Source organism: Sceloporus undulatus, chromosome 4 (assembly GCF_019175285.1).
Source record: "Sceloporus undulatus isolate JIND9_A2432 ecotype Alabama chromosome 4, SceUnd_v1.1, whole genome shotgun sequence".
NCBI classification, from domain to species: domain Eukaryota; kingdom Metazoa; phylum Chordata; class Lepidosauria; order Squamata; family Phrynosomatidae; genus Sceloporus; species Sceloporus undulatus.
Genome location: NC_056525.1, coordinates 138,505,397 through 138,532,565, shown reverse-complemented (window position 1 = coordinate 138,532,565; position 27,169 = coordinate 138,505,397). Strand labels below are relative to the sequence as shown.

The 27,169-nt window shown below is 38.9% G+C and overlaps 1 protein-coding gene across 1 annotated transcript in view; it reads right to left on the bottom strand.

Moving 5' to 3' along the window:
- Positions 1 to 27,169, bottom strand: part of CFAP61 (cilia and flagella associated protein 61) — a 134,129-nt gene that overhangs the window by 20,076 nt on the left and 86,884 nt on the right. Inside the window, exons 20-26 of the mRNA XM_042464382.1 lie at positions 23,143 to 23,241; positions 22,012 to 22,180; positions 19,397 to 19,571; positions 12,665 to 12,957; positions 10,585 to 10,912; positions 9,058 to 9,149; positions 7,805 to 8,010 (exon numbers count right to left, since the gene is read on the bottom strand). Coding sequence (XP_042320316.1) covers positions 7,805 to 8,010; positions 9,058 to 9,149; positions 10,585 to 10,912; positions 12,665 to 12,957; positions 19,397 to 19,571; positions 22,012 to 22,180; positions 23,143 to 23,241 — 1,362 coding nt within the window. The remainder of the gene's footprint in view (positions 1 to 7,804; positions 8,011 to 9,057; positions 9,150 to 10,584; positions 10,913 to 12,664; positions 12,958 to 19,396; positions 19,572 to 22,011; positions 22,181 to 23,142; positions 23,242 to 27,169) is intronic.

Below are 27,169 nucleotides of genomic sequence, written 5' to 3'. Positions count from 1 at the left end.
GAAGCACTGAGAGATCAAGCTGATCGTTAAATACCTAAAGTTAACTTTATAGGACTTGTATAGAATAAGTATTGAAGGGGTTCAAAACATGGAAAAAGTGAGAGAAGAATTAATTGTTTCTCTTGTATGAAGATAAAACATGGTCATCACTGCCTGGTTGTTGAGTAGGAAATGAATAGGGAAGAGCTGGTTCTGGACTAAAGTGCATAGACGTCAACGTGTATAAAGGAAGATTGAAGGGGAAAGGACATCTACCAGTGAAGAAGACCAATTGCATCTAAAAGAAAATATTTTGGATTGAGGTTTGACAGTTCTGATTTGAGGAATGGATTTAAGAGGAGTTTGAAAGAGGGGCTGAAAGAAGGGCCGAGCGTTGAAGGAAAAAGAAAATAATTGACCTAAATATCTACAGATTTGGATACTGTCTTCATTTGAAATGGGTAAATGTAAATAGTAGAAACATAGTAGACACCCTTAAAGAAGAATGGAAATCAGTTATTGAACATATGAGAAAGAATGGGGGAAATTAGAAAAATTAGGACTGGAAGGATATTAGAATGGTATAATAAGCAGAAGCGTATTTTAGTTGCATTTATTCTAATAATAGGCTGAAGTGTATTCTGCATGAATTAGCGAAGCTGAATTATTGGTCAACTATAACCTTCAGCTAGTAAGTTGGAAGTCATATGTTTTCCTTTGCCTTTTTTGTTGGTTTGTTTTCCTGTTAGTCGATGTAGATTGTTAGTTTTTCTCACCTTGTAATATGTAGTTATTAGTAGTAGTTAGGTTAGGCTTGTCTGTTGTTTGTAGTCCAACTTGTACAGTCAGCTGTCCATATCCATGGATGTTTTATCCACGGATTCAAGTGTCCATGGTTTGAAAATACTTTAAAATTTATAAATTCCAAAAAGCAACCTTCATTTTGCCATTTTATATAAGGGATACCATTTTACCATTTTACTATTATATGCCTTTGTATATAACGGGACTTGAGCATCTACAGATTTTGGTATCCACAGGGGGTCTTGGAATGGAAACCAAACCTCAGTGAATACCAAGGGCCCAATGTATTATAAGGGCCAAGAAAATTAACTGCTTCTATTTAAAAATCACAAAAGAATACTTATACAGTAAAAAAAAAATGGGTTGGATCCACTGTAAGTTAGCCTTAATTTAGTGAATTAAAATCAATGGGACCAGCTAGTCATTATTCATTTAAATCTGACTATGTGGGAACTAGTCCTGCTAACTTTGTATGGATCCAACCCACTGTTTTTTCCCCATAGTCATTTGCTCTTGACTGACTCTCAAATCTTAAGTCATTTATGAAAGTATTCTGGATCAAAATTAATTAATACATTTTCAGCACAAAGAAGTTGTAGAGCCACCTCTTTTTCTTTTAATAACTTCAAACTCTAATCCCCGGATTTCTGGGTAGTCTAGCTGCTCATTAGGAGTGCAGTTATTCATTAAAAAAGCTGGTAATGTAATACATAAAAATAAATCCCTAATGCTACCCAGTATTTCTTGGTTATTTATATCAATCTATTATATAAGGATAGTTTTAATAGTATGATTCAATGTTATCATTTAATTCTAGCAGAAAAGGAAAGCTGTTAGAGCTTTCATGTATTCCTTTCTCTTTTATTCGGGCTCTCTTCTTGAAAAATGCACACCTATTTACCTCTAATTAGGGTGCAAAGTGTACTGAGTGGCATTAGGCACATTCAGCCATGCTCACAGCCTCTCCTTGTGACAGAAAGCAATATTGATGGCAACCTTAAGGAAGCCTGCAGAGTGAGCTGACATGTTAAGGTGGAATCCTTTTCAATACAAACATGCCCCGATAATGCTTTCAAACTACTAAATTCCACAGACCTCCATACTGTGTTCTGACATTGGGTAAACAACGACCTTGATGTTTTGGACATCTGTTTTACATCTAATCATCATATTCAGCATTCATCCTGGGTTTAGGATAATCCCTGAATTGCAATGAGGAGCCTGTCTGTGGACTATTTTAATGCATATATTTTAACAGTATTTGAAAAATAAAAAGTAAGGCACTCAGCGCCCTCTCTCCTCTGGGATATCTTTGTACTGTTTTGTTCTCTTGCATTATAATTTCATCACCAAAGATAGGGGAGAGGATGCTACGCTATTATTATTATTATTATTAACCTTTATTTATAAAGCGCTGTAAGTTTACACAGCGCTGTACATCAATTTTTTACAAGCATTTTAATAAAGAAGCAGCAACATGTTTTAAATGGATATTTGGAGTTTAGAGTATTACTAGCAATGTACTGGAAGAGTAATTTTCTTCTGTGTTTGAAGAAGTGGCAGAAAAAAAAGTGGCAGACTGGCTTAATGAATAAATGGATATGTTTTGGGCATCTGTGAAGTAGGAAAATATGTTCTACTGATTGCTTTTTTTAAATAACATGATCTTCTTTTATTAATTACCAAAGGGAGATTAAATCTGTAGAATATTTAAGGAAAGAAGGGGCTCACTGTGTTTTACCCTAGATATATTTTGATTGAAAAGATTTGATTGAAATGGAACTGGAGGGTTTTCTTTGCTATTAATGTTTGTGTTAAAAGTTATTTGAATGGTAAAGCAATCTTATTCCCTGTTTTGACAATCTGATGTAAAATAGGTGGAGAAGAATGCCACCCCTCTGAAGATTGCCTTTTTGTTAGTGGATATTCTCCTAATAATAATAATAATAATAATAATAACAACAATAATAATAATAATAACAACAATAATAATAATATCAGTGGACGGAGGAAGGCTGCAGCCCTTTTAACCATTCCTCATGGGACTAGATTTGCATAGACTCACCATCATGGTTGCTCTTCACTGGAATACTCTTATTTTATTAACACTTTCCTTAAAATGAGATACCTAGAACTGGGCACACTACTCCAAACGTGGCATTATACTTCTGTTAATGAAGACTTCATAGTTTTCTCAAATGGCCAGGTTGTATGGCTGGAACATTGCACTGAGGTCCTTTTCAGATGTACTACTACAAAGCCAGGTCTTCCTCATCAAGTGTATTTTTAAAATGCATCTCCGTTGAATCTCTGTTTTTATTTTTCTTCATACTGATTCAGCTTTGTCTAGAGCTTTTTGAATCATGATGCAGGACTTTACCACACGAGGCTAAAAAGTGGTATTTTAACAGGATAAAAGTGTCTTAGGCCGGTATTTATCACATGATATTATGTCTGTCCTGCTGCCATCCTACATTCCATTCCTTACTGTAGTGCACATTTTCATTGCTGGGCAAAACCTGCCAATAGCTCTAAATATTGCTGTTACAGTACAGCTGACCTATATTGCACTAGAGCAGTTGTTTCCGACTTACGGCAATCCTAAAGTGACCTTATCACAGGATTTTCTTTGCATGTTTCTTCAGAGGGCATTTGCCATTGCTATCCTCTGAGGCTGTGAGAGTATACCTTGCCCAAGGTCACCCAACAGGTGTCATGGCTCAATGGGGATTTGAACCCTGGTCTCCAGAGTCATAGCTCAAGACTTAAATCACTATGCCATGCCAGCTCATCCTTCATCACCTAGGCGGGTTACACACCGCCAAAAAGTACGTGCTCGGCACATACTAGGGTTAGGAAGGGGAGCCCTTTCCATACGCCCCTAACCCTAGTATGTGCCGAGCACGTACAAAATGGCGGTGCCCTATAACATGGGTGCTGCCATTTTGACATAGTGGATGCTTAGCGTCCACACGTTGCGGCGCGGAAATGATGCCGCAAGTGCGCCATTGAAGCCTTGTGGCGTCATTTCTGTGCTGCGCCGCTTTTTGCGGGTTCTTTTTGCTGCACCAGGGAACCACGTGGTTTGTCCACATGGTTCCCTGGTGCAGCAAATACGGGCACCGGCAGAGCACCCTACTTACTCACAAATGCAAAACTGAGTAACATCTCTTGGACTGACACTCAAATCTGCCTTAACAGCCAGCGGCAAATGATGGAGGTATGCTCAGCTGGCTATTGGGGCATAGGAAAAGGATGTTTCCAGTCCCCTTCCACCAGTGAGTGAGACTGTAATGAGGAATTGTGAAATGGAAATGTTACCCTCCTGCCCCTCAGTCACCAGCTAAATAAAGATTGCTGAATGTTAAGGGAGATCAAGGTGGGCATTTATAAGCATGTTAATATTGCCACAGTTATGAATACACAGTACTATGGAGCAGTTACGGATCCATATCTCTAGGTTACAAATCCATAACTACAATAAAGGATTTAATTGTTATGTTCAAGACCTTGATACAGCTAACACAGATTAATTAAATTGTGTCAGAGGAGTCAAGCCTGTATAAAAACATAAGATTTGCAACAACGTAAGAACTAGTGGGAACCATTATTCTCTTGGTCCATTTGACACTGTTAATTGTGAAATTTAAATAATTTTAAAACTTTGTATGTTATGAAAAAAACAGCGCTATTGGGTTAAATTCTTCAACCTGATGAGTGCAAAGGAGTGGGAAAATTCATGGTTAGAGATGACCTCTAATTTAAAAGATAATTTGCATGTCACAAAGAGGCAAATTAACTCCCAGGTGACAGCTGTTTCACTGACTTCATTGCTGGCAATGGGTATTGTGCTGAGGGAAAAATGAATCCAGTTGTACAAGGATTAAAGAAACACACTACTGCCTTAGAGTGAAAAACCTTTTTTTTTTTAAATGATGAAAAATACATATTTCAAATTTAACTGTACCCTTCTTGGCAAATTCCACTAGTCTTTAAGGCAGCAGTATACTGTGCATAGATTCTTTGATTTATCCAGTACAGTGGTATTGTATCTTTGTATTAACCTACCTTGAGCCTGTGGGAATAGGTACAACAGAAATTAAATTGAGATTGAAAACTTATTCTCACTTATATCGGAAAAAGCTTTGTTGTAATCAATGGGATTTATGTCTCAGTAGGCAAGTTGTTGTTGTTGTTGTTTTTGATGATGATGATGATTATCTTGCCTTTTTCCCAATAATGAGATTCAAGGCAGCTAAAACATATTTAAAGATAATACTCAATAAAAACTATAAAAAACCAGTAAATTTGCACCTTCTAGATCTGATTATGTCCCATAGCCACTCCCACAACTGTGTATATAAAACTGAGCATTTATTATCAGTCTGTAAGCTTCCAAAGAAGTGGGTTTATATCCACAAAAGTTAATACAAAATAAAAAACAGTCTTAAAGATGCTGCTACACCCCCTTCCCCCCCTCCCTTTCTCCTTTTTATGTTGTTTTGTTAGTTTGGATAGAGTGATCTTCTCCATGTCCCACCTGTGAAAATGTCAGCACATTCTTGTAGAACTATGGGGGAAAGAAATCTAAAGATTAGGAAAGATCAGATAAGCGGTCTCAATCTAGGAGGTGCTCTGACCACAGTCCAGTGTAGGAAAGCACTCCACTGAGTGCAGTGTATTGTTCACGATGGGGACACCAGGGGACAGCAGCTGTGATAAAATACTGTTTCAGTCAAGTAAGAGATAGGAGCTAACATTTCCTTTGCACTGGGTTTTATTGTTCCATCCTGTTTAATATGTTCATTTAATTAATAAACCATTGTTTTGTTTCATTTTGACAAACCCTATCATTTTTGGAGAACCTGAAATTGCCTTCCAACTCCAATCAACCCCACCTCACCCCAGCCGCATTTGTTCCAAAGGTCCTTGTGATCGTAGGCCCGAAACAAACAGGCCAAATAGAACAGCTTCCGACCATTTCGGGGTGTGGTGTTTAGACAACGCACACCCTCGATGCGTCTGGAAGCTGCTCCGAGGCCGCCTTAGGGGGCCCAAAGCCACCAGCAAAAGGAGCAGATTAAATGTGCTCCTGCTGGCGGCCTGTTTAGGACCGTGGTGGCAGCCCACTTTGGGACTGGGCCATCTGGTCACCATGGTCCTGAAATGATCTGGCCACTCCTTTTGGCCCATCTGCTTCACCACTTAGAACTAGGAGAAGATACTATGAAAGAAGAGGCTGTTGGAAATAGCCATCTCCAAACCTTTAGAGATGCATTTCCCCAGGTTTTATAAACACTGCCATGCCATTGCCTCTTCTCTTTGAATCCACTCATAAGAGGAAGGAGAGTTCAAATATAGTACTCAGTGCTAGTCCCTTTTTATTCTTGTTCCAGCTTCAGATTGAATATTTACTTCCTCTTATTGAACAGGAGAAAACTGTTCTGCTAATGCTTCATTTGCAGAACAGTTACACATTGATTCTACTTGTACAGTCTGTAACTTGTGTATAGATACTGGACCTCTTACTAAGAATCTAGTTTTTTTTATTGTTTGTGGCTTACGGTTGACACAATTAATGGCCTAATACATTTACCTTTTGAGCAATATTTTTAAGGATATTGATCCTACTTTGAGGTGTGTGTTCCATTTCCCCCCTCCCCCCTTCTTTCTCCTTTTTATGCTGCAAGTGACCAACATTGCTACCTCTTTGACTACTACTGACAAAGTAACAGATTCCCAGGAATTTTAGGACAGAAACAGTGTACAGCCTGCAGAAAAATTGCAACAACTCAAAGCTTCATCCATCTGCCCCACAAGTCTATTTGATTAACTACATGCTATGCAGTCTTTACACATATAAAACACAGGTATAGGGTGAATGGGAGAGTGATATATTCTCCTCACCAATTCTTTCAGAAATTCCAAACCCCTACGGAGGCAGTGATCCTTCAAAGCTGGCCTCTTAACTCTTACACAGTTCCGACTGAGTATCTGAGAACAGTGTGAGAAATACCTGCTATTGCACTTTAGCTCTCACTTGAGTTGCTTTGTGACATGTCTTAATTTTTGTTTTGCTTATTATGTCGCTCCTGGTGCTAAGTTTTGAATTTCTCCTGGGCATTTGCACATTTGTTATGTCTTAACTTCCCTTTCTCCTAGCTGTACAACCCACACTAGTAATTCAGCTTCTACATTTTTACCAGACAAGTCAATGTAAATATTTGGGAGGGGGATTCTGATGGAGGAGTTAATCACAATGGTCACAGATGCATCAGATATTTTTATCCGTCGTGCTGATCACACCCCACTGGAAGGTCCATTGGCAGACATGGGTGAGTTTGTGCTAGTTATGTCATTTTCTAAATAGCAAAGACAGGCCAAGTTGCTGGGAGCTCTTGACTTTCCTTGCTAGGGCCATATAAGAAAGGTTTGGATGCTCTCTATGCACTGAGGCCACAGAGGTGACAGTATGGGAATTATTACTTAAAGCATTCCTCAAAAGGGGGAGGCATGTACCATATATGTTGTCCTCTCAGCCCTGCTTCCAACTAAGAAGAGAACAGGCAGGGAAGAAACATTTAAAAACAACAACAACAACAAAATAGGCAACAACCTGTAAACCACTGAGCTTTAAGATCTGCTAACAAGGCAATCTTGGTATTATTTTTCCTGCTTAGGACCAAGAAGAGGTTCTTCCTCCAAAGTGTACTCTGTTATAGACTAACATGGCTAAATCTTTGAATTCTACCACTATGGACAGCACCAAATTTAGCAGAAAGGAGTAGAAATCCATCAACCTCTTCAAGAACCTTATCCAGGCCCAGACAGATATGTCTGTCCCTGGCTTCCACTCCACCAAAAGCATCTGAGGAAATGGACCGAAGTCTATGAAAGCTCATGCTGCCAACTTCTTTCCTTCAGTTAGTTTCAAAGGTGCTACAAGACCTCTCTACATACTGTTCCATTTGTAAATGAACTGAGATTAAAGATTCTGCATACAAAATGGAAGTTATCCTACCTATAGAGATCTGTGATCAGTCCCTCTCTCCAGCGAGAACAAAGATTATTAAGAAGACGCTCATGCTGTCCAAACAGGCATATATAGTTAGAGGCAGGAATTCGGTCCTTTGAAAAGCAGGTAATGGTTTCGATCATACTGTACTGGTTAACATGTATTCTGAAGTAGTTCCCTTTTATTGCATCTCCTGTTGTAATCGCCATCCCCTAGGATAAATTTTTAAAGTATAACATAGAGTTGTAATAGCAGTCAGGGAAAACCAAAGCCAGACAATATATCTCTAAAGGGAGTTTGGTTAGTATGGAAATGTTTTATATCAAATTCACTGGATGTATACAAACCAGTTGTTTTCTTCTATGGGTTATATGTCCAATGGCCTGAATCTAAGCATCTTGTTAGTTGATGCAAAACTGGTTTCAATAAATCAAATATTAAGTGGGTTTTTTTTTAATTGAAAAAGACTGGCACAAGTAGCATGAGAGGGTCCCAAGTATAGTTGTCACTTTCCTCCAAAATATGGGATAATTCTTTTTTTGGACTACAAATCCCAGAAACTGCCAACCATCCAGATAACTGGGGTAATATATCATGCTGGCCTGGGAGCTGTAGTCCAAAAAAGTAATGCTTCCACATTCCGCTTTTTCCTCAGTAGATACAGGAGTTAAAAATATTTTCTTCACAACTGCATCTCTTTGCCAGGAAAAGCTGCCCTCAAATGTCCATTTTTCATGCAGCTCTCAATTTTGCTGAAACCTCACTAGCCTGGCAGAAAGCAATCTGAGTATTCAGTCCCCATTTTGAGAAGCTGAAAGCATTTTTTAATATATTCAGGATAAAGGTGTAGATTTCATTCACTCTTGCCTAGTGTGATGTCTGCTACCAGTGGCATCTCTGCCCCTGATGTCACCTGGGGGAGGGGGGCTTTCTGGGGCAGGTCTTCTAGTACAGGGTTGGGACTTCTGGAGATGGCAGCAACAGTGGTAAGGAGCTGTGGCGGCAGCGCTTAACCTTCCTCCTTGGCGTGGCCTTATTCTCCTCATGAGGAGGGGCATGCTTGGCAATGAGGTGCAGGGGGATGACTGGGTGTCACCTCTCTCCTGGTGTGTCACCCGGTGCGAGATGAACCCCCTACCCTCTAGTGACTCCATTGCCTACCGTGTATGGACAGATTATGTAAAAAATGGACAACAGCATTATCTTCAGGACAGTTGTACTACCAAGCCATATCACACATTGTTTTAAAAAATACTCACATAATTAGGTTGCGTTTCTTGTACATCCAAGCGTGCAGGTATTCCAGGTTTAAAAATATGCACATAATTATATTTTCCAGGTAGAAGACCACCTGTCAGAAGCAAAGAGATGTACAAGACTGCTTGCATACATGTGGCCAGTACAAATGCAGCTATTTAGAAAAGGTGGTATTTACCCCTTCAGAACCTTTTGTTATTTTAAAAAGAATTTCGTGCTAACTGGAGAGACAACAGATAGAATGCAGTTGCTGTTTGATAGATTGAACAGGTTTCTCCCAACTACACAATTAAATCAAAGCAGATCTACTGATTCTGGCTGAATTTATCAAGAAGTGTATAAGAGAGAACACACAGAGAGCATTTATGTAAACAGCGTAAGTAGAAGAATCAGAATGACTTAGGAAAAACTTCCTGATGGTAAGAGCTGTTTGACAGTTGTATGTGCTGCCTTGGAGAGTATTGGAGTCTTTTTCATTGGAGGCTTTTAAACAGAGGCTGGATGGCAATCTGTCAGGGGTGATTTGATTGGGCATTCCTGCATGGTAGGGGGTTGGACTGGATGGTCCTTATGATCTCTTTCATTTCTGTGTTTCTAGGATGATAAGGAACACTCAGCCTCTTTAAATTTCAAAAACATAGCCATCTTAGTCAGGGCTAGTATGCAATGGGATTTTATAGCACTGTGGAGACTAAGGGGCTCAACAGACCAGCAGTTTATGCCAGCCTGCAGGGCTGCGGTAGGGCTGACCATTTACACACTCCAAGCCCTTCTTTCTCCACCGGGGCACCATCATGGTGCACACCCGTCTATACGGCATGCACCATGATGATGTCCGTGCAGCACAGCGCCCAAACAGCGCTCCATGGAAGAGGCGTCATCATGGTGCATGGGGGCACCACAGGATGCAAAAAGAACCTGCTGGGAAGTGGGTTCTTTTTGGTCCTTCCAGAAGCCGTGGCATCCGGTTGGCGCGGCCTCCATTCGGGCTTCAAAGGGGCAGCATTAAGACGCCTGTCTGTAGAGGCCCTTCTCTCTGTAGAGAGAAAGAAAGAAAGAAGTTGGTAACACAAGGTTTTGTAGACTTAAGCCTACTTCCTCAGATATATGGAGTGCATGCATCTTTTATGAAGAAACTATATTTCTTTATAGAACAATAAAACAGAAATGTTAATTCTTTTGCTCCATCAGGAGTGAAATGTGTATGTACCTCTTCACGTATTTACCTGTACAGCTAGAAATGGAAAGTATGAATCTGACAAGAATGTGGTAAGAAGCAAGTGTATCATGTTCACCAAAATGCTGTCTCTGCAGTTCCTTAAGGCGTATACACAGAGTGATCTGAGTTTGTTAGTGCTTAATTACTGAAATGATATTTTTTCCAATACTGAATATATGAATACTGTATTACTAAAATGAAATGCTCATAAAATTGTTAATTCCTTCCCTTTCCTAAGATGAGGATATTACAAAAAACAAAACAAAAACAAAAACAAAAACAAAATGAAGAAGAAAGGTTTCTGGCTCACCTTGAATTTTGCATCCCTTGTACATAGGGATTAGCCTATCCATATCTTCTGGAGGTTCATAAACTGGCTCCAGAGTTGGATCAAAAAGATGCAGCATGGCGGCAGCAAGCTGGAAGCCAATCTCCTTGGAGCTAAAATTGCTGTGTGTCCATTCATTGGCATAATATATATTGGAGAACTTGGTCAATGGACCTGCAGCTCTGATGGCCACATCATTGGTATGGAAGTTGGTGTCAATCACAAGCCTCCCATCATAAACAAGGCAGGCATCATTAACTGCCTTGAAGGCATCATAATCCACAGTCTTGTTGGTAAAGTTAAAGAAAGCCTAGAAACAAGGTAAATCTTTAGGCCAACTATAAAACAGACTGTAACAAAAACCTATTTCATCCAGCTGAGATAATCTGCTTTATTTGCAAAGAAGTATGTAAGTGTGCAAAGACGTATGTGAAGAGAAATTAAACTCAAATATACTAAAATTAAGAGTAATTTCAGAACAGCAAAAATTACTTCCTGGTGAGTGATAGCAATATTGTAATAACTGATTAGTAATTAAAAACTTTATTCTTCCAAGTACTACAAAACACGTATAATATTTAGTGTTTAATGCTAATTATAATACTTCATTTTCAGGTTAATTTGTAACTGCTTGGAAAACAGCAAGCCACAGTTTCTAAAAATGCTCTGTATAACAGTCTATAGGATCTAGTCAATGGAGTGGTAGTCAAAATTAGTAGAAAGCTGCTTCCAGTTACTTTTAATTTTTTCCTGATTGAAATTTTATTAAGGATGATGGAAAATATGAGCAACATTGGTAAGGAGTGATTTAGTCTGTGTCCTGCATATTGCAAACTGCATTGATCCATCCTCCTCAATCCCCTTTCTCAAGGTAGACATTTGCTTCTTCAAAGGGAGGTTGCTTTACACTGGCCCCATACAGACAGACCAAAATTAAGCTGCTTTGGGTCACTTTGGAGGTATGCTGTTTAAATTATACATGCGTCCTAAGATTCTGGAAGCCACGTCAAAACCACACTGCAGTCCTTAGTGGCTTTGGTTGGCTTCCAGACTCTTAGGACACATGCATCATTTAAACAGCTTACCTCCAAAGTGACGTGAAGCAACTATTTTGGGCTGTCTGTATGGGGCCTCAGTTCCCAGGCCCAGAATCAAATCCAGAATCATCTCTTTTCATCAAATTCTGCATCTCCAGCTGCCAGTTGAATATTTCTGCCTGGACACTTCATTGTTTCAAGCTCAGAAGTTCCACAGTGAAATTCCTCAGCTTTACTTCTTAGCCCTTCTCTTCTCATATTCACACTCTTCCTATACACTGCTACAACCATTTTGTTGGATAGCCATGAAGTGTTGGTTTTCCACTCTTCTCTCTCATTGCTCTCTCTATTTTTTCAGTCCATGACTAAGCCACGTTGTTTCTCCATTTACAATACAGTGGGCCTTTCCCATCTGTAGGGATTCATTTCTACCACCACCACTACCACCACCACTACTCTGCTGATGGGGAAAATGTGAGAGCTTGACTTCATATTAGTCAGTCTGTGGTGACATGCACATGCCTGCCCTGGCATGCCCAAGGATGTATGCCATTGACTAACGTGGGGCAGGGTGATCTGCAGGAATGCCAATCCATAGATGGCTAGCTCACCAATACAGCACACCCGCTATATTGCAAAAATATGGCTCTTCCCTTCCATCTTCACTATAGTAAAAACTGGTGAATGCCATGGTCATCCTTCATCTTGACTACTACAATTTTAGCTTTCATTTTGCATTGTCTTGCCTAATCCTCTTTCCCATTCTGAAAGAAGCTAAGCTATCAGCAATATTTATAATAATTTATGATACTCCTTCAAAGTGTGCAAGTAAAAAAATCTAAGTCAGATGTGGAAAATGTAGGGAAATACCCTTAGACAGGTCCTGTTTGTTTAAATATTTTTTACACAGGAGAATTCTTGTGCAGGAGATTGTGCTCAGTGTTCCTACAATTCTGCCCCATAATTCTGTAACTCTGTTTTCCTGATTGATGGATGGATATAATACATCAAAGGCATATACTTACAGAGCACTGCAACCGAAATGGCTTCGTTTTAGTAGTGAAAGACACGAATGCAATTGGGTCTGGGTAGTTGCCATCATTCCACTGAGCCAGCAGGCTGTCATGATGCTCAGTCACACCAGCCCTGGATAATGCTCTTTGGACAGCCTTCTCAATAGCGTTGTTGTTGATAGCAGTAACATTGGAGCATGATGGAGGATGCACAACGTATATGTGACTACCACTGATTCCTAATGATAAGAGGGATTCTATAGTTGTATAAATGTCAATTGTATTCCCATAGACAATAACGTTCCCTGGGGAGAGGGAAAAACCACATAATAAAAACCTTATTAGTGTAATTCAGATGATAATAATACTGAAATGATCTGTGACCCTCTTGTTGCTCTGATGCTATGAAGCAAACAATGTTACCTAGCAACAGTAGCTAAGATAATTTAGTGAAGAATCTGCAGAATACATCCCACAAAGTACAAGCACTTAACATAGAAGTGGGACATTGATTATGTCCCGGTGTTTGAATCCCTTTGGTTTGAGAATCTCTAGAAAAGAAGGAGGGCTCTTTTATCATGCCCTTCTGCCCAACTACCCCTCTCTTTTGTTCGGTTAGAACAATCTAACATACAAATAATATTTTGAAACCCTGTAGAAGAGATGAGGGAAGACTGGCCACGGAAGGGAGAGGTAGCACAGCCTTCAGAATTCATTGCCAGGGATCCTCCTTCATTCCACAAACAGGAAGGAATCTGTCCCTGCTTTGTAGGAAAGAATAAAATCTACAACAAACGGGGACAGAAATTAAAGAGTTGGGGGTCTCTCTGTAGGAAAAATCTAATCATACTGCAACTCAGCCAAATAAACATGGACAGGGTTCATGCCAGCTAAATTTGAGCTTTTCTGACAGTATATAATTAAGGTTATACTGAGGAATAAGGAGAGAGGGGAGAAGGAGAGTGAATGTATCAGACATGTATACTGCACAGGTGAAAAGACAGGGAGAGTTATCAGGGACCAATGGTTGGCTGACTGCAGTTGTCATATGTATATCCAATTGTATACACAGGTTTGTTTTGATACAATACATAAAATGGTGCTTAGTATCACTGATTTTAATGTAAGAGACCATTTAATAGAAAAATCTATAACTTTCCTTATTTTCAGAACAAACTCAAGATGATTAATGAGTTCAAAAACTCATATTATACAGAAAATTGACATTTGATACACTGAACCTAAAGGAACTGGAGAAAGTCCCTAACGTTCCAATATGCTCAGACAGTATAGAAATAAAGGCTGTCATTAGACTGAAGAAAGCTCAGTCTATTAATTATCTTTTTGCTTTTATTTATTATCTAATTATCAGATTGTTCACTTGGATACCAAGTTAAAACATTATATAAATACAGTCAGGTCTCCATAATTCAGAGACTCTGTATCCATGGATTCCTCCACCCACAGCTTCAAAATATTCCCCCACCCTAAATATTTCCAAAAGCAAACCTTGATTTTGCCATTTTATTCAAGGAACACCATTTTACATAATGGGACTTTAGCATTCATGAGTTTTGGCATCCATGAGGGTACTGGAACCAAATGCCAGCGGATAACAAGAGCACACTATAAAACATACTCCGAAATAAAAAAAGTGCATTCTTTATTAGAGGCTGCATGTGCATGTGTGATGTTTCACCATCTTAGAAGAGGCAATTCCCTCTTGTATAACAGAGAATGAGAATGTGTCTTCTAAAACAGTATTTGCCATCTATGCTTATTATAAGTACTTGCAATAAAAAAAATCAAACAAATTTATGTTTTCTGATTAGAAGTGATATCTTTCTGGTCAAACAACTGATTGATTTAGGCAGTTCATCGGTTAAATATTGTAGCCTTGTTCAAAGAGATTCTTTATTTTCTGGCAATATCTGGAATATGAATTGAGTGTTGTACTGACTGTGTTTAGCAACAGGTAGAATCTTGTCTCTTCAAATTGTTGCTATGGCTAACATGGTCTGTTTTTTGTTCTTAAAACATTACAGAAAACTGGCAAAGATGCCTGATTATGGCATTGTGTTTACACACAAATAGAGAGAGACAGAGAGAGAAAGAGAAAGAGAGAGAGAGAGAGAGAGAGAGAGAGAGAGAGAATGATGAGCAAAACAGACATTTACTCCAGGAGAATTAAGTTTTATAATTATTTTAGTATGGATGTTCATGATTGCTATAGAGATGATGTGAGAAAGTACAGTAATATTCATACAAAATCATGGTCAGGGGTGTGAATCAAAATATATAGTACAAATACTCTTATATTAGAGCAACTGGCTTGGGACAAAATAAATACTTTCAGATTCTGACCACAATCCATTATGTGTGATCATGGAAAGTCCAGACTAGTGCAGATTTGAAACTGAGAGTTTCTGAACTAGCTGCTTGATCTATCAGCCACAGCTAATGGTTAGGGAGGAAGGGAATTGTAGTTCCTCAACATTTGTTGAGTAATACAATCCCAAACACCTATCTACTATGTACAGAACTATCTTTACAAGCATTCAACAAGGCTGCAAATATTCTCTTTTCCAGAAGAAACAGAACTTGGAATGATTGCTCTAGAATTTTTACCATTCAAAGGAGGGCAAGACGAACAGTACAATGCACTAGAGAAGGGGGAGTGAAATTCCATGGGAGTTATTCAGCATGTAAATAGACTGCAGGGTTGTAGCCTAGAATAACTAGGGGCAGTGCTTGGTTCTGCAATACCTAGAAGAGGTCACAGCCAGGAGTTGTTGATCCAAAGTTTAACTTAACACTCATATCATCAAGAAGTGCCGAAACGCCCTTTCTCAGGTGAAGTTGGGGGAAAACATAGACAGAGTGGCAGAATCCTGGTTTGGAAACACAGGGCTCAGATTAGACTTGCTGCTTAGGTGGACCTTCCTTCTCCAAGCAACATGTGGAGTCACCCTTTAGATGTTAGAGCCAGTGGATTCTCAGACCTCCTTAACCCAGATAAAGGTTTATTACTGGATGGCTCCCTATGTGGGAGATAAGTCACAACAACCATCTATGGAATAGCGGTATATAAATAAATATTATTATTATTATTATTATTACTTCTGGAGAACAGAGTGAACTGTTATTTGAATACAAATATTTAACTGTAACCACAGTACTGTATTTTCCAAACAGAATGCATTGGATTTTTGAGGTTCAATCTGAAACTAATTTTAAAAACAATCCCAGGTATTTGCGGTGATTAAATAATACGTTTTCATAACTGTAAACACAACAGGAAGTCAGAAAAGCAATATATCAATTATTAGTTACTAGCTGAAGTATACTTTCTACCGTCCAGGTAGAAACCCAAAGGTAGAAACCTATTAATCCCAAAGGTCCCCTCTGTTTTCCTACTCCTCATTTTTCCTCCTGAGGAATTTTAGGATATATCAGAGAGGCCTCTCTCACCTTCCTAGTTTTTTTAATCACACAAATCTCAATAGTAGTGTTTCAGAGTTCTCTCTCATGTTTTCTGGGCATATAAATGTCCAGATGAGTGAGAATTTCTAAACAAATTATCTTTATAGAATTTGTTGAAACAGTGAAATTCTGTGAGGACCAAAAACATTATCAAAATCTGAAGTGAATTCAGAAGGCCTTCCCAACTTAATTCCTCTCCCTGCATACTATGATCTAGGTTGGTTGCCTACCTATTATTTCCCCCTTTTTAAGTTATTGTATTTAACTGTTTTTAAATTGCGATAGTTTAATTTTGTAATTTTAGTATTGGGAGAGGAGTTGGGAAGGGACTAAATTTGGATTTTATTGTATTCTATGTATTTTTACTGTTTATAGCCTGCCTGGATTCCTCGTGATTGGGCAGGCTATAAATAAATAAGTTATTATTATTATTATTATTATTATTATTATTATTATTATTATTATTATTATTATATCTATCATGATAGCCCAATACGTTACACATAATAACCCTGCTGGATCGTCCCAGTTAATATTGGTAGACAACTAGAAATTCCCTTGGGAAACAGCTATCCATGAGAAACTGAGCCTTTATGTATTTTCCAGTGGCACAATTCTAAGGTTAGGATTAGATCAAGCAAATTCAGTTGTAAGGCAAAGGATTCTAGATATTGAAGGTCGGACAGAAATTTCTGCCTTTTCCAATTATATATTTGCAAATAACCAAATGCTGCCTTCTAATCCAGCTACTTATGTATATTATGGTAACGTAAAGGTTTCCCCTTTGACATGATTCTCAAGTCATGTCCAAGTAGTGGGTGGTGCTCATCTCCATTATTTAGTTGAGGGAACCAGCACTGTCAAAGATGATTCCATGATCATGGGACCAGCATGGCTTCATGGAACGCTGTTACCTTCCCACAGAAGTGGTACCTATTCATCTACTTGTGCTTTTACATGCTTTCTAACTGCTAGGTTGGCAGAAGCTAGGACTGGTGGTGGGAGCTCATCTGGTCACATAGTGCTTGGGTCTTGAATTGCCGACCTTTTGATCATCAGAGTCAGTGTCTTAACCACTGAGCCACTGCATAACATACATTATCTTACAGTGCCTAAATTTAGGACAGGTTTATCCTTAGCTCGATTCAATGTTCTCCCAACAGCAGTACTGGAAGGAAAATATGGGGAAATTCCCCATGAACTCCAATTCTGTCCTTGGGATACTGGTGCTATAGAAACTAGAGCTCACATACTTTTGTACTGTCAATTTTATAGGACACTCACCACCAGCTCATTACCCCCGTTTTAACTAAATTTTAGGGACCCTCTGATCTCTATTGGAGATATACACCTTCAGCCTTCTATACTACAAGAATTCTAAAGACCTATACTTTCAGATATAAATTTACTAACTCTTTATTTGTTTATTCTTTGGTTTTCAAGGCAGATTTCAATTTCCTTTTACCTGACACTGAATGACATATGTATTAAGACTGAAGGAAATAATGCTCTCCCCATGATGGAAAGAAATAATATTTTGATTTACGATCAACCTTATATATGCCCTATAAACAATAATTACAGAATAAACCAGATAAAACACATAGGTTTCTAGTAAATTTCCAAACATGACTATGGTAAAAAAAAAAAAGAAAATGTATCTATGGGGACATAATATTATTCTAAGAATTTGCAGCAGTTCTAAATCAGTCCTATTATAGGGGATTTATCCTTTAATATTAGATGGCCATGTCTCAATTCTGAGACTTCTCATTCATTTCCTACAACTGGGAATATAAAACTTTCATGAACTTAGTATGACCTGAATTCTTAGGCTTGCAATAATTACATTAAGAAGAAAGCACATTAGACAGACCTTCAGAAGCAGTGCTTTAAGATTAATGCACTGCAGTTTCAATGCTATAACATTCCAGCAAGCATGCATTTAAGAGCTACAAGCCTGACATCAACAGAACAATAAATGACCTGTTTTAGACCACTGAATCAGTTTTGCTCTTTCCATATACCTCTCAGTGAGCTTTGTTGAAGATAAATGATAGTTTATATGAATTAATATTAGAAACAGAGTTAAAAGACTGCATCATGCCATCCTAATTCTAAAAGGAAAACATAGTATTAACAGTAAATTTTGGATTCAATGTCTGGAAATAACTATTATCAAACAAAGAGATTTTCTACATCATAAACATAATGTTTTTTTTTTTTTTTGAAGTGCCATTAAGTAAGAATGAGAAGCTCTCTACTTGTGGATTATGAGGGCTGCCTATTTCTTACAACTGGCTGCAAATTCTTTTGCCATCTCCCATTTTCATGGAGGGTTCCCGATTTCACAAGTGGCTTTTCAGAGGATCCATAGGACCTCAGTAAAAATAGGGGTGAAACCCCCTGCTGCATCTGGTTCTTTCAGTCATAAACTCCTTATTGCTCATGTTTATATGGCCTCTATTGTGATGGGGCTTCCCTCCTGTCCTGTTGCCCTGTTTGCCACCTAAAATGAACGAATCTTGTGGCCACATAGCACTTTCTCTTTTCAGGAGAAAGGAAAAACCACTCCAATGACTCCATAGGAGAATCCCATTTCACATGTAAATGATAAGGACAAATGAGTAGATCAACTGGTTGTCCTTTTGATTGTTAAAACCCATATGTTATCCCATGTGTGCTGATTAATGAAGAAATCCTATGTGTTCTGACACAGGTGTTGGCAGAAACAAGTTTAAATATGGGAGCAATCTTTGGAAAATTGTAATGAAGGGGTGAATGTATCTCCACAGTAAGAAAATGGTACTAGTCATACATGGTGCTTTTTTGTGTGCGAGTATCTCTACACTGAGTCTAATGAAAGCCGCATTTTATTTACAAGTCCACTATATTTTCTTTCCAGTGGGTTTTTAATTTGAACATTTTATATATAGAGCTCCAGAAAACATCTATCAATGAAAGTGTATCTAATTTGTTAATTAATGAATAAACCCAGACTCTGCTTTTAGAGCTTTAATTTTATGCCATAAAATAATGGTAGATAATTCTTATTTCCAGCCTTTATTCCAAGCAAAAAAATATGGACTTCAAAACTGGCAATAACCTGCAAATTAATTCATAAAACAAATCATGGCAGATTAAACATTTTGCAAGTATTAATTAGGGCACAATTATATGCTGAAAATGGAAAAACACGGTGCCAAGAAATGCATCAACCTCTGCCTCCTCATCCCAGTACAGTGGTACTAAAATCCTTACCTGAAGAATTAACAACTTTTTCTTTAAGCCACTTAATTGCCATTACAGCATCTTCATCATCACAAATGACAAAAAGATTGGAAGGTACAGTTCCTGTGTATTTTTGTTCATGGTCTTCTGAGACCTCTCTGTTGGTTAACAATTTTTTAATATCTGCACCAGAAGGACATGGGAGCTGTATGAACAGAAAACACCATAGATGAATATAGTGTACTGAAAGCTGAGTGACCCTTATCAAAAAATATGAAATCCTAAATGCTCCAAAATACAAAACTTTTTTCATGGGTGGCTAAGATAGTGACACCTTTGCTTTCTGATGATTCAGTGAACATAAATTTGGTTTCATGCACAAAATCATTAAAAATATTTTATAAAATTGCCTTCAGGCTATGTGTAAAAAGGTGTATATGAAACATAAATAAATATGATGTTTAAACATGGGTCCCATCTCCAATGTATCTCATTGAGAACTCTGAAAAATCTGAAACCCAAGACACAGTCTGAAGATGCCAATCACAGCTGCAGGTGAAACATCAGGAATAAAGTCTTCTAGAACATGGCCTCATAGCCTGAAAAACCCACAAAATACCAAAGTGGGCTTATATCCACAAAAGCTCATGCTAAAATAAAAACCAGTTAGTCTTAAAGATGGTGCCACATTCCTTTTTTCTCCCATTCCCTTTGTCCTTTTTATGCAACTTATAAACATGTAAAAGTGAATTGTGCCATAGGTAATGTCCATATTCTCAGAAGAGCAGAGCCATGTACACACTTTCTTTATGAATTTTTCAAGCATATCCTTTGCATGTTTGCTCAGATGCCAACCTGACTGAGGGGTCATGAGACGGGCCTGAAAGAGCAGTGTATGGCCACACTGGCACCAATAGCACTGGAGCCGCAGTGACCGTATGTGCCCAGCCCCAATCCGGATCACTGCTACAGTCCTCAACCTGGTTGACAGCAAGGAGCGGCTTTTCGCTGCTCCTTTTTGTGCCAGTTCTTCTGGGCTGGGGTAGTCGGCACAGCTTCCGGCCACTTTTCGGGCCTGAATTGAGTATTTACACCTAAACAGAATTCTATGGGATTTCAGGCTCAGCTTCTGAAATTAATCTTATATTTATGAAGCAGGGTTAGACTCAGGAGACGGCGGAGGGTAGATAGGATGAAGGAACATCAACAACCTAATATATGCAGATGACAACATAATATTGGCAGAATAAAAAAAAGATCTTCATTGGCTGCCCATTCGCTTCCGAGCTCTATAAGGTGTTGGTAATTACCTATAAAGCCCTAAATGGCTTGGGCCCAGGATACCTGAAGGACTGCCTCTCCCCGTACATTCCGCCTTGCACTCTCAGAACGTCTGGGCAGCAGCTACTGGGGCTAGGTTGGCCTCCACCACTCGGAGGTCGTTCTCCATAGCTGCCCCAGCCCTTTGGAATGCGCTGCCCACAGAGCTCCGCTCGTCCACCACCCTGGCCCAATTTAGGAAGGACCTCAAAACCTTCCTATTCCAACAGGCATTCCCCGAGGAAATATCCTGTAGGCCTCCCTCCTCTCTTTCGTGGCCAAGAGGTTGGGCTTTGGGGCTTTACTGTTGGTTTGTTTTTAAATATGTTTTTATTGGAATTGTTTGTATTTTAATTATGTTGTGAGCCGCCCTGATCGGAGGAAGGGCGGCATATAAATAAAAATTTTATTTATTATTATTATTTATTATTTATTAGAAGATATCACAGACTTGGAACAGCTACTAAGAAAGGTCAAAGATGGAATTGCAAAGACACGCTTAATATTGAAAATAATTTTAATAAAACACACACACACACAAAAAAACAATGACCACAGAAGAAATACATAAATTAAAGAATTCCCATACCTAGGATCAAACATTGATCAGAATGGTGACTGTAGTCAGGAAATAAGAAGACGACTAGGGCTGGGGAGGGCATCTACGAAAGAACTAGACAAGATCCTAAAGAGCAAAGGCATACAACTGAGCACTACAGCTAGAATGATTGAAGCCATTGTATTCCCCAACACCATGTATGGATGCAAGAGCTGGACAGAAAAGAAAGCAGACAGAAATAAACTCATTTGAGCTGTGGTGCTGGAGAAGAGTGCTTAGGATATTATGAACAGCAAAAAAGACAAACAAAAGACAAACAGATCAAGCCTGAAATCTTCTTGGAAGCCAGGATGACCAAACTGAAGCTGCCGTTTGACTACATAATTAGAAGACATGGATCACTAGAAAAGACAATAACGTTAGGAAAGGTAGAGGGTAGAAGAAGGTGAGGGAGACTGCATGACAGATGGTTGGATTCAGGCATGGGCATGAATTTGCAGGACCTGAGCAGAGCAGTGGAGGATGGGGGATCTTGGGGATATCTCATCCACAGAGTTGTCATGAGTCAGGATCGCTTCAAGGGCAGCTAACAACAACAGAAATTCTACATTAATTAAATACAGTACAATCTAATTACAGAATTAAGGCAAAAGGATGATACATCTTATACTGAGGCAAAGCACTCACAAGTTTTCTTCCTTTGAGCTCTTTAATTGCTCCAGATATGAAACACACTATTTTTCATTCAGTGAGTCTACAATCTCACCTGATACTGTTGGCCAGTGCACAGAATGAGATGGTCATATGGTACTTTATTCTGCTTGGGAACTATGACATGCTTTGCAGATCTGTTTATACCAGTCATTTTTCCAACCACAACATTAATCCACGAAGCAAGTGACATCAATGCATGGTCATCTTCATTAAAACAGTGGCTGTGAAGAAAGAACAAATGCCATTTTGGTAGCTGACTGCAAGTACACCTCACTATCTGAGCAGGTGGTTGAAGTACCAAGCCCTTGCTATTTTATTGCAAGTATAATAAAGCTCATACTAATAGATTACATAATATCACAACTTGGGACAATATCCTCTTGAAATAAAACAATTATTCTTTGCATAAGACCACATTGCAAAACATAAAAAAATATGATGGCTAATTCATACATTACAAGGCCAATGAGTTTGCTAAAGATATGGTCAATATTTGTATAGTTCACTCCTAAAGTGATGCCTAAACTTGTTCTCTTTCTGTTTTTAAGGCCTCTCATAGGACTAAAATGGCCTACAAGAAGCCAATAATCCCCGTATCTTGGGGGACTTGGGGCAAAACATCCTTTGCATTTTTTTACCACCCCTGGGACCCTGGTGGCCACAAAAATGGCCCAAGGCTGTATGTAATCCATGTGCCATCTTTTGTCTATCCCTGATTTAAACAAAGTTTATAGAGATATTTTCAAGAAGATAATACACTATCATGACCATGGATTACAAAACAAAACCCAGACATTTCCAGTGCTATTGTCTTCATGCACAAGAGAGAACATTGTATATGGGTTTGTTGCCTCCTGACTCAGAGAGTTAAATTCCAGGGACAGGAAGCAGAGGTTAAATATGAAGAACGAAAATTCCAACAACTTACACTGAAGGCATCCCTAACATAAAAAATATTTTAAAATGTAGAAAGTAATACAAGGGCAGTGATTTGGTAGATATGTCAGAGAACAAATTGCTAGTGAATATCGAGCTTACATTTATACTTAGTATAAGAAGCTAAATAAACTGTCCTTACCACATATTATATACACCACAAACCACTGGATACGTGTTTCACAAATTCAAAAGAGTGCTAAAACCATAGTCTTTCTGACATTACTGAAAATGCCTTAAAACTAACCTGTTAATTAAAAAACACTTATGCAGATTGTTTGATTCACCTTTCCCTGGTAGTCCATGAGTTGAAATCAGGGTAAGGTTGTTGAATTTCAAATGTGGGCTAAAGGGAGAAAATAAAATCAGAATGTTATACATATAATCAGCATAAAGTCCCTAGTGGTCCTGAAAATTTTCTACCTTAATAGAAGAGTTAAGAAGGTTGTCAAAGTCCACTTGTTTCTTTCTTCTTCCCATCTGTTTTGAATACAGGACTCATTTAGGCATAACATTGAACCATAGTTAATTATGGTTTAATGTTATACTTTCCCCTCCCTCCCCTCTGGAAGAAGGATCTACTTCTGTCTCCATCATATCTAGATAAACATTGGTTTGCTCAAACAAACCAGGTTTAAAGTATGTTTTGTACTTGATTGTTGAATTATAAACTAACCAAAGTTCCATATGAAGAAATAATGGGCAACTGGTGAATTTAAAAGAACACAAGACCATAAAGAGTCCTTCTGTATCCAACCAAAAGTCCATCCAGTCCAGTATTCCATTAAAAAGTGGCCAGTCGGTTTTCTACTTGAAACCTACCAGAAGGAAAAGAGTGCAACTACATTCTCTGTCTTGTGTTCTGCAGCAACTGATATAGAGACACATACTGGCTCTGGAAAGATGTTAAGCTGATTACAACATTACTACACACAACTCTTAAACCACCATTTCAAAGGGAAAAAATAGCTTTGGTGCTACACACTGCATGATGAGACTTACAACTCATAGCTGCCCTGTCCCCGCCCTGCCCTGTTCCACTCCTTTTAATTCCCAGGGGCTCTAGTAGCACCTCTGAGACTAAGTGAAAGAAAGAAGCTATTAACATGAGCTTTCACAGACTTGACCCTACTTCCTCAGATGCATGAGGTGGAGTGGAGTCCAGAGACAGACCTATAGAAGCCGGTTGCATGTGAGAATGCAAACTGAAATTCAAAATCTTGGGGGTATATAGTTGAAGTGAGAAGTTCAGTTTTAACTACGTCCTTGGGGGACAAAGGCAAGTTGAAGGATGTTGCCTAAAGACAGGAGGAATATATAACCATATGAATGAGTATTGTAATGTAGTGCAGAAACCAGAGAGGAAATGTGATGAACTTGTCAAGGGTGCCCTTATGAGGATGGAGGGTTAAATAGTGTTTAAATGCATGTAGTGTGCCAGAAAATAATTGTTTCTGTTTAACCCACTGCTGATGGATTGTAGTCTGTGGGGACATTCCAATTCTGCTATTTCTTTCTCCAGTCTTCCTTTGTAGTTTTGTGTTCAATGACCACTGTCCAGGAAGACTGAAGTATTCTGCATCCAGTTTTTGTGCATTGCCATTCCTAATGTTTGATTTATGTCCATTTATCCTCTGGTGCAGGGACCTGCCTGTCTGCCCATGTAGAGTGATGAAGGGCATTGCTCAGATAGTATGGTATAAATCACATTGGAAGATGAGCAAGTAAAAGTCCCTTTAATATTGTGGATGATGTCATTAGGTCCTGTGAATAGATATGAGAGCAGAGTTGGCATCCTGGTTTGTGGCAAGGCCTTGTCCATATCTGTGTTGTGTGTCCTCCTGTAGATAAGTAACTGAAGTTTGGAAACTGTCTGAGAGGGCAGGATCACTGGCCAGAATAGACTGTAGTTCATTCATGATACATCTGAGTGGTCTCAGTTGGGAGCTGTATGTGAGCACTAGGGGGGTTCTGTCATTTTGTGTTTTGGGTCTGTCTTGTAGTGGATGGTTCTTGAGTATTAATGTGGAACACTGAAACATTCAAACATATTTATCTATTGGAATTTATTGGATTTTTGTTTTTATCTCACCTTTGTCCCAAAATGGGATTCCCCATGCAATGCAAAGACAAAGCCCAATCAACCACTCTAAGGAGATTACTACAGGAGGCTTTTAAATTACAATTACACCTGGAAAAAAAGCGGTTTTGGTGATACTTATCACATGACACTGCCTCTGACCCATAGCTATTTGTCCCTGAAGTGCAATTAGGCCATCCCTTTTCACTGATGGGGGAAACCTTCCAATTGCACTAGTCCTAGGTACGAAATGTAGCTGCCAGGGAAGCTGCGATATGGGCAGTCATGTAGTCTCAGTGTCTCCTCCTCTCTCCATGCCCCCCCTTCCCTCTCACTATTCCCAAGCAGTCTGATTCCCTTTAATTTTGTTGTCGTTGTCGTCTTTCTTCTTTTTAAAAACTTAAATCACAGTAGCAGAGCTCTGAAGTTGCAGGAGAAAATTAAAATTAGAATCAGTAAAAATAAAATGAAAAAACTGAAGGGCATGTGGGGTAGGGCATAGGGCAGGGAGATGGGCTTAGGGGGAGTCGGGAACAGAGTGTAATGGCAGTAGTAGCAGTCCCTGTCATGTGATTGTGAAGACATACAATAATGGCTGCTCTGAAACTGGTATATTTCTACTATTTAAAATCTCATGTGATTCCTGAGAGAACAGGGCTCATATGGTAATGTCCTAAGTGGAAGTTGATTAGAGGAGGTTAGGCCAGAACACTGGATCTTCTAGAGATCTGAGGGCAGCGTCCTCTTTGACCAAGCAGTTTAGGTTCAGAAGAATGCCTAACTTTTCAATGTATTGCTTGCAATTCCCTAGAAGTTTGCTTGCAGCACACAATTTGAGTATAATTACACCAATGGCTTAAACTAACACAATTGTGGTTCATACATTCTGTGTTGAAATTCCCCCAAAAAACATAACTTAAAAAGCAGCACAGTGAAAAAGAGAAGTGCTGCAACAGAGACACTGTATATCAGCTTCTGCTTTTAATGTATATAAATAATTTTGCTTTTAATGTATACAAAGAGTGGTGAACATCATGCACTGCTCTAGCACAGAGCACCCTTCAGGTCCCCCCCCCTCACTCCAAGAAAGGATTCAAGTTAAGAGCTCAACCCAACCGAGTATTAAATAAGTGCACCTGCATTATCGAAGCAAATAATTCCAGAAGGGATTCCTGTTGCTGTGGATACAAAAGGAAAAGAACAGCTCAAAGATAATTGTAAAAGCAGGAGGGATTAGAGTATCTAGGGAAATAAGTAAAAGGTATTGGGTTTCATTGCCCGGTTTTAGAGGGCAGTTACAAAAGGAGGCCTCAACATCCTTGGCTTTCAAATAAAAAGGGTCATGTTGCCAATTTATTTGGCACACTATAAAGGAAGCACAAGAAACTTTTTTTAAAAATCAATGTTTTAGATGGTTTTCACCCTGGCAAAATATTTGGTAGATTTATTTATTCTTCTGGAGGAAATCAGCTTTTTAAAACAAAAAGATGAACAAATTACAAAAATAGCCACTTTCCCAGCACTATTCAAAACTATCGTTTTTTGTGGGTTTTTCGGGCTATGTGGCCATATTCTAGAAGAGCTTATTCCTGACGTTTCACCAGCATCTGTGGCTGGCATCTTCAGAGAATGCTGGCATGGAAGAGAGTTGGGTATATATATATAAAATGTGTGATCCTGGGTAGGGAGGAGTGATCTCCATGTTAATCTGTGTATTGTTCTATTAATGGCAAGGCCTCAGGGTGGGAGGATATGCAAAGAGGATTAGTGTCTGCTTAATGATCACTGTCTGCTGGGAAAGACCCTGACCCTGGATGGTTCCTCATTTGCATTTGCTGAGTCCTGATTCTGCTATTTTTCAGGACAGGTAGCCAAACTTCGTTCACTTTAAGGGTTTCTTCTTTCCTGTTGAGGTTGTCCAGGTGTTTATGGATTTCAATTGCTTCCCTGTGCATTCTGACCTAATAGTTGTTGGTGTGGTCCAGAATTTCAGTGTTTTCAAACTGCATTTTTCAAAACTGGTTTTAATAAACCAGAAAATTTGAGTGTGTTTACACTAACTCATATTGCTTAACAATAAGAAACAAATATACCACTACAAAGTTTGAAGACACAAAATGTGCTGAAGTTAAGCAGCTATGAGCCTAGTCAATACCTCAATGGGAACTTGCTGTAAGCGCCTGTTAACGTAGGT